Source organism: Scatophagus argus, chromosome 24 (genome assembly GCF_020382885.2).
Source record: "Scatophagus argus isolate fScaArg1 chromosome 24, fScaArg1.pri, whole genome shotgun sequence".
NCBI lineage: Eukaryota > Metazoa > Chordata > Actinopteri > Scatophagidae > Scatophagus > Scatophagus argus.
The window spans coordinates 1,287,894-1,300,504 of record NC_058516.1 but is presented as its reverse complement, the minus strand read 5'-3'; the positions used below and the strand labels follow the sequence as shown (position 1 = coordinate 1,300,504).

Below are 12,611 nucleotides of genomic sequence, written 5' to 3'. Positions count from 1 at the left end.
AGTGACGTCAGTGACAGGCGCAGGGGATTGTGGGACATGCAGTCCTTATGTTGGGTCTCATTCGCTTTTCAATAACAAAACATCTTCTGTACAAGAGTTTTTCTTGTCTTGTCTTTTTAATTCATATTGTTCTTTGTATTTTTCATGTCTTTATTTATTTAAGAAATAAACATGCTGTAGTATCACAACTACAAGTATTTACTATTTACAAGCATGTTAATATATACCAGTGGCAGCTAGTACATATTATTTAGTTTTTCCCATTTATTGGATTTGTTTCATTGACTCATTTTTTGTTTTTATGTGATTACTGATCATATTTTATGAAATTAATTAAAAATTGCTCTCCTTTGGCTCTGCCACAGCAAAGGCGGCAGTTGCAGCATAAAGCTGAACAAAATGGAAATACACTCGCATTATATTACTGATCTCCTCATGTGGGCAGTACACCTCAAAGTCTCAAAGAATTAGAGCACAGAAAGAAAAATGCACAGAAAATAGAAGTAAAAACTCCATTTAAGTGTCAAAATACCTTGTCTACAGCACACTTCAGACATTTGCTTGCATCAGTCCACAAAAACAACAACAACATTACTGTTCACAGTATCACTCTGTTTATTTTCTCGGACAGATAAGTTATTTAAATGCTAATGTTCTTTTGTTTTAATCAATTCTCTGTGTTATGATCTCTCTGTGCACAGACTGCTAACATCTACACGCCATCCTGCGGTTCAGGGCGCCTCTCAATGGAAATGCCACCAGTGTATAAAATGTGACTGATGACGTGCTGATCACGAGTTCATCATGGACTCAAACTCGTCAATCCTCTGCCTGGTGTTTCCTCTTCGGATCTTCCTGTAGGACACGCTTTTATACTTGGACGGCTGCTGGCTGCCCTTCCTGCTGCTGTCTGCTGCGTCCGCCTCGCCGTTCATCTTGTGAGAGTTTTCATCTCCTTCCTTCTTGTCTCCTCCTTTCTCGTCCTTCACTTCCTTCACCGGGTTTTCCGTGCTGGCTGAGTTTTGGGTCGGACTGGGTTCTGCGCTTCCTGCTCCGGCCCTCAAAGACGACTGGGCAGCTTCGTCCATCGGCGCCACTTTGTCCTCCAACCTGCAGCCCGAAGCCTGCAGATCTGGAAGTGGAAATATTTTCTGTCACTTAATTGAAATACTTTTCAAAGGTCAAAGCGTGTGATTTCATTGGCCCTGTGGAGGTTTTTTCATTCTCCTCTGCTTTTGGCAGTCGACTGAGTGTCATCTTTGTGGAGATTTGATTCGATTTGAATGAATGAATTAACTCCCTGGCCCGAATCCGCACTGTGAGTAATTGTGTCATCGCTGCAGTTATGTAAGATTTAAAAAGTGAACTTTTTCTACACATCTTTTCCCACTGACTCGATGCAACTGTCACTTTCACAACTTTCATCAACTTGAACAAATGAAACATAACTGGAAATAAATCTTAACTTGCATTTCTTGAAAAAATGATGCAACAAACCGTGGGCTGAACTTAACTGTGTCTAACTTCTTCACTTCACTAACAGAATAATGAACTGGCAGCTACCTGTCTGTAGGTCAGGTGTCATGTGAGGGATCTCGTCGGGTTCTTCTGCCGTTTCCCCTTGATGTGCTGGAGCAGGAAATAACGTTTCACATCTCAGATCCATACGGTGTACTTCCACCTGTGCAGGCCCCCCTTCGACCAAAGGCAGATCCGCGTCTGTCGGAGAAGCACTTTGGGTCGACGCTCCGTCCGTGTCTTTGTCGCTGCTCGGTGATGGGGGATAAGCGTCCCCGTCGTGGTTTTCGGCAGGGCCCGAGCCTTCCTCTCCGCCTGCGAGGACTCCGGGATCTTCATCATGACTCGGCGCTGTGGCGGGTTCAGACTCCCGTGGAGCTGAGGAGGGCGATGATTCCTGGCAGCCTGAATGAGCGAGCTGATTTGCTGGCTCTTCGTTTGGTTCCCACTGCTTTTCTTCTCTCTCTAACGGGGCCTCCATCTCTCCCTCTTTTCCATCAGCCTGCTGTTGTTCTTCTTCTATTGCTACCCCCTTTTCTTCTCTTCCCTTCATCTGTTCTTCTTTTTCTTCCAACTCTTCTTGTTGTCCATCAATTTGTTGTCGCTGTTCTTCTTCTTCTTTCCCATCAACCTGTTGATGTTCTTGTTGGTTTTTCTCCTCTTCCATTACTTTTATTTCATTCATCTCTTCTTTTCCATCAGCCTTTTGTTCTTCTTGGTTTTCTTCCTCTTCTTCCTCTTCTTCCTCAACATGGCGGTCTTCGTGTTGATTTATCTCTGTCTCCCCATCTTGCTCTTTTCTTTCCTTTTCTATCTTTCCGTCCTCTGCTGAACCATGTTCTCTTCCCTCCTCCACGCCCTCCTTTTCTTCTCCTTCTCCCAGAGTTTGAAACTCTTTCTCTCCATCTTCTGCTTGCTGCATATCTTCCTCTCTCACTATCTGCTTTTCCTCTTCCTCCTCCTTTACCGCCTTCTGTTCTTTTCTTTCTTCGATCTCTTCATCTTGGCTCTTCTCTTTTTCTGCTTGTTCATCAGCTCTTCCATCCTTCATTATCTCAGTTTCTTCTCCTTCCTTCTGAGCTTCCAACTCTGTCTTTCCATCTTTTTCACACTCCTCCACTACCTGCTTTTCTTCTACCTCTGCCTTCCTGTCTTCTTTCCTTTTTTCACCCACTTTCTCCTCCTCTTCTTTCTCTGCTCCTTCACCCTCACTTTCTTCATTTATAAGCTCCTTTTCTTCTTTTTCCTTGCGAGTTACCTTGTTTGTTTCATCTTTATTCTCTTCTTCATCCTGTCTTCCTGTCACCTTCCCCTCCTCCCCCTCTCCCTCTATCATCCATCCAAGTTTGTCCACGGCCTCCTTATCATCGCCTACATCTTCATCTGCCTCCTCCTCTTCTTCATCAGTCCTGTCCTCCTCTCTTCTTTCTTTCTCTCCCTCTCTTCGAGTGTTTTCCTCCACCTTTTCTTCTACAGTCTTTGTTTCCTTTTGCTCTTCTTTTACCTCCCTGTCCACTACAGTCTCTTCCTCTCTTCCTTCTCTCTCATCCTCTTGCCTCCCGATCTTTTTCTCCCCCTCGTCGTCCCCTACATCCTTTACTTTCTTTCTCATTTGTGCTTTTTCGTCTTCCTTTTCTTCTACCCCATTTATTCCTCTCTCCTCTTCCTCTTTTTCTACTTGACATACGTCTTCCTCGTTCTGTTTTTCAACCATTGTTTCTTTCTGTGTGCAGTCCTCCTCCACGTTTGTCTTTTCTTTCTCTATTTCAACATCATCTCTGCCTTCTTTCTCCATTTCCTCCTCCTTTTCTCCTTGTTGTAGCTCCTCGTCCTCTTCTTCTTTTCCTGTGTTTTCCATCATCACTCTGTCCTCTGATACTTCTTCTTCTTCTTCTACACTTTTCTCCTCACCCGGTGCAGCCACGTCCTCGCTTTTGACTTCAGACAAAATCGGCTCCATTGTGTCCTCTAATGACAGAATATCTCCAAACAGCCCAACTGCCTGGATAACTCGAGACACGATTGAATTTTCCCCCAGGTCCAGACTGTCCAGCACGTCCCCGGGCGTCCACCAGCTCGCCATGATATCGGAAACAAGACAAAACTTGCCCTTTGTCTTTTCCTTCACCAAAGTTCAGACCACTCGTCTGCATTGTGAAAGCATTCACACTCACTCAGAAAGGACTTGCTTAATGCTGATTGGCAGAAACGCAGCACATGTCATTTCTCGGTCCACAGTCCGGTGACCCGAAGCCTCGAGTTTGTAAAACCTTAATCTTTCAGGTATGATCTCAACCTTTCCCCTTGACTCGCTTAAAATAGCCGCCATGGGTACGTTTTTAATTGCAGTGGAAGAAGCGTTCAGATCGTCACTGTAAGTCAAAGAAGCAGGAGCACAGAAGATGTAAAAACACTCTGCTGGAAGTGAAAGTCCTGTGTTTAAGTCTATATTAAAGCATAGAAAAATGCCTTAATATAGTGTTGAAGTCCTGAAAGACAAGATTAAAAACATGCACTTTCAAAACACAAAATTAAGTTCTTCAAGACATAAATACGCAGACATAAATATACTGAAGATATGAGTTAAGAGGAGTTTTGCTGTGTTTGTTCTTCACATATATTTTCATATTTTCACTCTCCTTTCAGCTCAAAGATCAACATTCCCATCGTGGTTGATCCATCTGTGGTATGTAAAGCTTCACAGTAAGCTGCAGCGAGCGCTAAAGCCTCACGTGTACTGACATTTCGCCACCGCTTCCCATCCTTTCCGCAGCATTTTCATCGAAATCATACTGATTCAATGAGAGAGGCTTGGAAAATACTTTTAACTTTGACAGAAGCTGTTCTGTTCATCTGAATGAGTTTCTACTGTTGCAGACAATAATTACGAGAAAATCACAAACCACACTGTGGTGTTTTATTTCTGAAAATGTCCCTCACATTCTCAAACCTCAGGATCTCAAAGCACTACCGTTAAAGTCCATTAGGTGGTGTATTAACTTTTCATGATAGCCACTTAGATTTGATATCAGTGGCATCCAGACTGTCTCGCAGCGTGCATCATCAAACCGCCTGTTTCTAAAAACAAAACAGAAAGACGCTTCTAGTCATCTGCCCAATATCAGCAGAATAACGAGCTTGTTGTTACACAAACTGCTCCTCCTGGGATTTTTTTATACAAGAAAAATAAATTACAACTTAAAATTCGCCAAAATGAAAAAGCAGTTACAGTTTCTTAAATTAAAATCTACTTCCACATACTTTGATGTTGAATTCACATACTTGTAAACAGTAATTGTTTGGGACCTATCTGCACTGTTTTTTATTGGTTCTTCTTGCTAATGGGGAACCTAACATACTTTTTGAAAAAACGATTCTTCATTTACAGCAGAACATTTATTTCAACAATAAAACAACAGTACAAACGGGGTTCGATCCATTGTTGAGGAGTTCCACATCGTCTTTTATGAAAATATGCACTTAATGTTTTACCGTCAGTGTTATATTCAATGATGGTGCGGTCAAAACCTGAACCCTTCTTCAATTTCAGGTCATTACAAATAATACAGGCTCTGAACATTCACCCTTCTAAAATTCTGATGCATGATGATTTGGAAAAGTGCTCTGTTTCCTTACTGATTTTCACGTAAACTGGCTTTTTATTTTTCTTCAAGATATCCACAATTATTAAAGTGAATAAAGTGATACCTGCACACAACTGGCACTAAACTTTACCTAAAACCTCGCTGCATCAGTCATTTCTCCGAAGAAGCACTTCTGCTCTGTGATTTTGCTTCCTGCTGTGCCCTCCAAGCCGCCAGCACTTCGTCGTCTTCGGCCTCAGCGACCGCCCGAGCTCTGATCCTCTGCCTGGTTTGGGCGATGAAGGTAGCAATGTCATCCTCCTCCTCTGTTTCCTCCCTCCTACTCCTCCTCCCCTCCGTGTCGCTGATTCCATATCGCGAATGATGAGCGAAATTTCTCTTCGTGGAGAAGTCGGCGTAGCTTTCTGTGCACTCGTCGCTCTCGCCGTACGACCTCCCTGCTCGGCCGTAGTCGTGGGATTGCGAGAAGCCGTTGCAGGAATATTCTGTGTCTCCACTTGATATGTCCTCACCTAACCTTGACCTGTACCTGGAGGTGACGCCATAAGTTTCTTCGTCTTCTTCCTCGACAGAATACGAGGCCCTGCGACTTGAGAAGTCGAATTCAGAAGCGGAGGCATCAAGGTCGTCATACGGATCCTGTGATGGACCGACTTCAGGTCCAGAGGCTGTTTTCCCCTGTGGAGGCCTGACACTTCTCAGCCAGTCGTCGATGCTGGTGTTCTTATCTTTCTCCAGGGCAGGGTTGAGATTCAGGCACCCAGAGAGGCCATAAGTCCTTGTAGGTTTCTCCTTCTTCTTTGTTTCCTCAAGAAAATCTTCCTCTTTCTTCTTTCTTTCCTCCTCCTCGTCTTCATCCTCCTTCGGTTTCTTTTTCTTGTACAGGGTGCTGCGCTTGTTGTCCTCCAGGATCTTCTTCTTTTCGTAGGTAGCCATCTTGTCCCTCATGTCAGACTTGATCTCCTTGTCCATGGCGTCCAGTTTGTCCATGTTGACCTGGTCTTGGAAGAGGCTGAAAAGAGGTACGCTGGTGGTGGTGATTTTGTTCTTCTTGGAGCCCAGAGTGGAGCCAAGATTGGATCCCAGAGCAGAGGCTCTTCCAGTGAGGCCAGAGACGCTGCTTGATCCGCCACCTGAGAGGACTGACGCCGCTCTGCCACGCCCCTGAGACAGTGCACTGGAATAGGAAGCACCACTCAACGAGGACGCCTTGTCATCATCCACGCCACGGCCTGAAATCACACTCGCTGCACCGCCAAAGCTGAGCTCGGATCCAGCACGTGACGGAGGAGGCAGGCTCATCTCGCTTTGCTTCTGCTTGATCGTTTCAGAGACAACATTAGCAATCCAGTTTTGGATGCTGGCCAGGTTTACCATTGGTTCACCTCCGGGACCTTGGACAGCAGGAACTGGGACGATGGGAGGAACTGGCATCACTGGATTAACTGGGACTGCAGATAGTGCTGATCTTGTACTGCGCGCCTGTGAAACTGAAGATATGACGGATGACCTGCCACTGAGCATCGACATGTTGTCATCATTGGTGACGCTTGGCGGACCCGTGACACCAGCTCCAGCCCAAAAGGCAGAGAGAGGTATCGTACCTCCACTGATGCAGCTCTCAGTCTCCCAGCCACACATGGACTGACTCTCTTCTAAAGTTTTCTTTGAGCGCTCCAGGATCTCCTCACGCCTTTGTCTCCGTTTCACGGTTGCAGAGTCCTCGCCCCGACTCAACTCCAAAATCTCATCCGTGTTCTCCTCCCCGAAACGTTTCTGCTGCCTCAGCTTCCACGACTGATATGCTGTCAGGTTGACATCTTGGAAGGATGGGGTCTTGGCTTGTCCCTCACCAGCACCATCCTCTCCATCTCCTATGGAACTTTTCTCTCCATCTTCTCGATCTTTCTTGTTCCAGCCGAACTGGATCCTCTTGATGCGCCAACGCTCCAAAGGCGTCATCTTCTCCTTATTCTTCTGGCAAAAGTTGTACATGGAGCTGCTGTCAGAGAGGATGCTGTCTACATCATCATCAATCTTCTTCTTTCTTCCTTCTCCACCCTCTGTGGCGGTGCTCTCGCTGCATTCGTCTTCCTCTTTCTTACGGTAGCGCGCAGCAGCTTGTTCCTCAATTTCTCTCAGCCGCTGTTTCCAAAGATCAGAGTAACTTGTGCAGCTGGAGGTGGACATCGCATCTGAAGGCGGACGTCTATTGCGACGCTTCACCCGCTCTTTCACAGCTCGTACATCCTCGCTGGTGACACTGTCCACATCAACGTCTGCACCGCCCCTCGTCTTCTTTGGTCGACCATCGGCGATAGATTCCTCATCTTCGCCGTCGCTGTTCAGCTGCGCCTCCCACCAGTCATCATCCTGATACTTCTCGTTCCTCCGCTGCCACTCGCGGATCATACCGTCAAGACCATCATCATCCTCGCCATCCTCCTCCTTTTCGAGTAGAACAAGGTCTTCTTGAGCCGATTCCTTGTGCTCCAGTCCGTCCTGCACTCCAATCAGTCCACTCCTGAGTGCTGCAGCAGCCGCCGAAGAGGCGACGCTGCTCATCACGCTTTCTCCATCCTCCTCCTCTTCCATCATGATGGAGTGCGCTTTCACCTCAATCATACTCTGTTCTTCTTCTTTGTCAGTATCGTCATCATCGTCATCCCCGCCATCACCAAAGATGCGAGCACGTGTGCGGGCATCAATAACAGAGCACTGGCTGAGCGTTTCGTCATCATCGTCGCGTTCCTCCATCAGGTTCTCGTTAAGCTCTCGCAGCTGCTTCAGGAAGCCTTCGTTGGGGTGGATGGCGCGCTTTTTTCTCATGGAAGTCAGGGCCTCCATGATGGTCATGTGCTGGAAGATCATCAGGTAGGACGCCACCAGGACTGCAGAGCGACTGACGCCCATCATGGAAACCACAAGAACCTTTCCTGCAAAAAAACAAAACAAAAAAATATATATAACTGTGATTATAACCTGACATGCTGGATTTTGGAGGCCAATAACAATATTTAGATTACGTTTTTACACAAATACATAAACAGATATTTGGTATGAAAAGTCTGGATCATACAGCAGTTATGAGAGCTTTTAATAAAATTGAAATAAAAAATAAAAATGACAGCATTTCTTTACACAAGGCAATGAGAATGACAGTTGTGGCTGCTGATGCCCTCAGGCAACACTTTACAAATCAGCTGCATTAATGATGAATGAGGGACATTCAGCACTGTGACTGTTACATGATCCTCTTCCATGAACACAGACCTCCTCTGTGTGGCCCGTAAAACACTTCTCAGAAACTGAGATGTTGTGTAAGTGTTTTCGGATTGCTGTTTGGGATCTTTTATTGGATCACCCTTGACCCCTGTCTGCTGGAGAATAAATTCTCATGCCTTTACAGCATAACTTCACAAAGTATCATTTCTTCCTGAACTAATGAACGCTAAAACCTCAGTTTCTCTGATACTCTGTTTCCTGGTATCTCAGGGACAGGTCATCTCAAGGCCGGTTTCTCGGAGTTGCATCAACAGTTCACTGTTATCTGTTTACTGCCTGCAGATGTCCTTTGGGAGGTATGAAGAGGTACTGGTTCACCACCGTTTGGATAATATCTCACTGAGGAACCAACTGTCTTAGTGCGTAGTCTATTTGGCCAATGTGACGCAGCAGTGCGTGACACTGATATCTGTGCTGCACACAGAGGTATGCAATGTTGACATATGACTAATGTCTGAATTTTAGTATATCTGCATCGCAACAGGAAGAGCAGACTTCATGACTGGCTTGGCACTGCACTGAGTTACATCAGTTCTATGTTAACGCTGTTTCTCCTCGGTCGAGTGTCATCAAATACTTCATCATAAGACATCAGCGTCTCTTGAGTTTCCTTCCATCCTCTGAGTTCAAGGTTTTCCACAACAGGGAGATAAGGATAAAAATGAAGTGAACATGCTGTGTACTGTCCACGCCAAGCAATGCCAGACAATAAAATAAAACCCCCGCAGAGGAGGAGCACCACAGCAATGACGACACAAACTTTCAACTCCATCACAAAGACGGAATAAGAAAGTGGAGATGAAGACGCTCAGGAGGACACACAAAACAAATTGTTTCTCACCTCTGTGTGTCAAAAGAGCCTCGTCCAAGAATTCGGCGGTGGGACGAAAGTGCAGCGAGATGTCGGCGTCGGGGAAGTCATCCACCTCGATGCCCATGTACTGGATGTTCATGCCGGCATAGAAAGACTCGCCTGTGTAGACCCCTGTGCCGTGGGCGGTGTTCAGGATGTGGGTGATGCCCATTCGCTTCAGGCGAGCTTTGTTGACTGCAACCGATCTGAAAAAGAAACACAAACGGAAACTGATGAGCAAGCAAAGGTTGAGATTTTTAATTTGCTTGTTTGGGAGAAAGACTTGTTGGCAACATGTTTAGTTGGATCTCCTGGATGGATTCCTAAAACACTTGGCAGGCAAAGGAGAAAACATGCAAAATCCTCCTTAGCCAAGGCTTCGGCAAGTTAAGATGAAACTGTCCTATTCCATCTAAATAAAATGAATTATCTAAAAAACTGTTTTCATTAAACACTGATGTGGTGACTCACTTCTCAGCTATGAAGATGTTGGGCCACACCTCATCCACAGGGTTGATGGGAGCCTCCAAGCGGTCCTGCACCATGGCCCTCTGGATGTCCAGCACACAGGGGGTGTTGTAGGGGCTGCGGTCGTCGATCATGTCCCTGACGCGGTTGTAGAGGTCCTCCACCATCAGCTGCTCGGCGGTTTCCAGCATGGACTCCGGGATGGACTCGGCTCGCACGCTGCGAGGCGGCAGCTCTGCGGAGGAAGGAGGATTTATTTGTTGCTCTATGAGCTCTGGTGCTGAGGTGTAACTTAAGAATTCAAAGGTACAATGTGAAGCAGGCAGCCAACTGACTTCTGTGTGAGCGGCGGCTCAATGCTGGCAAGATGAAGTGCACAAGATGTCTTTTAACGGACAAACTACATCAAGCATCTGAATGGTGTGAAGCTGCTCACAGCACACAGCGTCAGAACAAACACCCGATCAGTGCAGCCGTGCTCGTCAGGAACCATCGTCCTCCATGTATATGAAACATACATCGTGCATTAACATAATGTCAGGGGAGAAATCTGACACAGGAGCTGCTCTGTGATGTGCCAGAGGAGCTAATTTCCTCAATCAGCGAGACTCTGCTCCTCCGCCGTCTGAGGAAATGAGACGTGGATTCACTGTAATTGAAGAGTGTTCAACCAAATTAGAGATGCTGAATGAGAACATTATTGCACACATGCATTTGAATGAGGAGTGAGGAGCGCCGCCGAGAACAGCGTGGACGGTGACCTGGTCTGCTCTCTGTTCGGTCCTCCTCAGTCCCGTACGAAAAGAAGCATCACTTCTGTCAATTTCAGACTGAACAAGAACTTCATGTGATATTTGACAATTCAGTGGTGTTAAATCGATTCATCAGTGGAGGGAAAGAAATGATTAAAGCTTGTGAAATGAGAGATTCCTTTCATTTCTTTGCTTCATATTAGTGTAAATTAAACTGAAGCTTCTGCAGGCTGGAGACCAACGACTAATCTGAAAACTCACCAACTCATTGTTCAGCATCTAAGGACACAAACAGATCTCAAAGAGGTTCAAGTCTTCTCTCACCGTGTTGTTTGACTAAATCGCCACCTGGCGACTCAGAGTTACCACACAAAGGCAAATGAGTTGCAAACACAAGCAACACGAGCTGCTGCATTTCGTCATCAGCCGTCTCACCCTCGTTGATGATCTTCTTGGCAGCGATGGCTGAAGAGAGGTGGATGGGCTCCATGAAGATGCTGGCGGCGTCAGAGCCGGAGATCATGGAGAACCTGGACTCCGATGCCATGGAGAAACTGAGGGGAGGAAGTCACCGTGTGAGCAGTTTGGCTCAGAGAAACTCTCAAATCAAAATAAAAGCACTTCCTCCTTGAAAACACATTATGACAGGAGTGCTGCTTCCTACCTGGGGGAAGGACAGCGCAGGTAATGAGACTGGATTCCCTGGACGCCACTCTGCTCCTCCTCCTCCTTCACCTCCTCCCCACCAGGAACCGTCTGATCGCCACGCTGCCCGCTCTCACCCGTCGACGCCATGGCAACCTTCGTCCTGCCATCAAAAAGCAAATCACTTTGAGTCATGTGAACTGCGAACTTTCGTCATTACACCTCAGAGTCTCTAAAGTTAACTCAGGAGTCGAGGACACAACCTGAGACACTGAGGACACAGCTAACTGCTAATAAACACATAACAACAGAGGTATTGGTTTCAATAAGGCAACAAAAAACTGTCTCCAGTCTTTATGCTAAGCTAAGCTAAGCTAAGCTAACCGGCTGCTGGTTGTGGCTTCATGTTGACCGTACAGACCTGAGATCAATATTTGAACTGTATTTACCAAAATGTTTGAATATTCCTTTAAAGCATATACAGTAAGATCCTGTTTAATGTGGAACAGGCCTCAAGGAGGACCACATGACAGCCACAAAACATACAAGGCTTCCAGACTGATGTTTCTGTAAATCTGTGCGTGTATGGAGTGTGTGTGTGTGTGTGTGTGTGTGTGATATGAGGCCTTCCAGCTCATCTATTTTTAACCGGAGCGACAGCTGCCTCCAAGCCTGACAGGCCTGAGATCAGCGGCTCAGTGAAGGGCCACACAGCCTCGAGCTTTGAAAACACAAAAACATCAGCGCTCATCAGACGTGAGAAAACTCACTGAAATAGAAGATAAATAAAAAACACCACGTCTGTGTGTGTGTGTGTGTGTGTGTGTGTGTGTGTGTGTTCCTACCTCAGTCAGTCACAGTCTCGGTCTGAAGGAGGTCGTCTGAAGCTGATGGCTGCCAGACCAACACTAAAGTTGGAGAGAGTCCCCCACCCCTCAGCCCTCCATGTCCTCACCCGCCTCACCCGCCTCCCCCCACCAGGCCTGTGAAGACATCCGACACCAGCCCTGCCGGTGACTGAGTACCTCTCCTCCATTTCTGCCTCCTTTCTCCTGTTCCTGACACTTTGTGCCTTTTGAGTCCACAGACGACTAAACGTCTTATTTTTTGTTCAAGATAAAACATTTTAGGATGGCCTGTTATTGTGACACGTCCACCTGTGCAACACCACCTGTCAGGTGGGCGGATGATCTGGGCGACGATCGAGCGCTCACCTTAACACAGATTATAAATTAAATGAAAGTATTCAGTTGAACGTAGTCGTATTAAAAGTGAGACGACGTCTGCATGTGATCCCTCATGTAGCATAAAATGACGGTTTGGTTTTCCCTGCTGGACTTCAAGCCACCAAAACATTCAAAAGTACTGAGGCTGTACTGCACGTCTGCACGTCTGCAGATAAAAAGACATGCAGGAGTAATAAATTCATACATATAATAAGTACCTCATCATGTATGGAGTACACATGGAGTAAATGAGGCATTA

At 46.2% G+C, this 12,611-nt stretch overlaps 2 protein-coding genes across 4 annotated transcripts; both read right to left on the bottom strand.

Annotated features, from left to right (window-relative positions):
• Positions 1-351: 351 nt before the first annotated feature.
• Positions 352-3,775, bottom strand: LOC124055708 (golgin subfamily A member 6-like protein 22). Its single transcript, XM_046382771.1, has 2 exons — positions 1,564-3,775; positions 352-1,132 (listed from the first exon to the last, which is right to left on the bottom strand). The coding sequence occupies exons 1-2, from the start codon at positions 3,599-3,601 to the stop codon at positions 792-794; spliced, it is 2,379 nt and encodes a 792-aa protein (XP_046238727.1). The 5' UTR covers positions 3,602-3,775; the 3' UTR covers positions 352-791.
• Positions 3,776-4,899: 1,124 nt separating this feature from the next.
• dusp27 (dual specificity phosphatase 27) lies at positions 4,900-12,071 on the bottom strand. Of its 3 annotated transcripts, none has more exons than XM_046382765.1 (6): positions 11,972-12,071; positions 11,146-11,289; positions 10,917-11,035; positions 9,733-9,964; positions 9,250-9,467; positions 4,900-8,059 (listed from the first exon to the last, which is right to left on the bottom strand). In XM_046382765.1, exons 2-6 carry the CDS (start codon positions 11,274-11,276, stop codon positions 5,274-5,276), a joined length of 3,486 nt encoding a protein of 1,161 aa, XP_046238721.1. In that variant the 5' UTR covers positions 11,277-11,289; positions 11,972-12,071; the 3' UTR covers positions 4,900-5,273. The 3 variants fall into 3 exon arrangements, with proteins under 3 accessions (XP_046238721.1, XP_046238720.1, XP_046238717.1); XM_046382764.1 differs by having other exon boundaries at positions 11,146-11,847; positions 11,972-12,033; XM_046382761.1 differs by lacking the exon at positions 11,972-12,071 and having other exon boundaries at positions 11,146-11,940.
• Between the last annotated feature and the right edge of the window lie 540 nt (positions 12,072-12,611).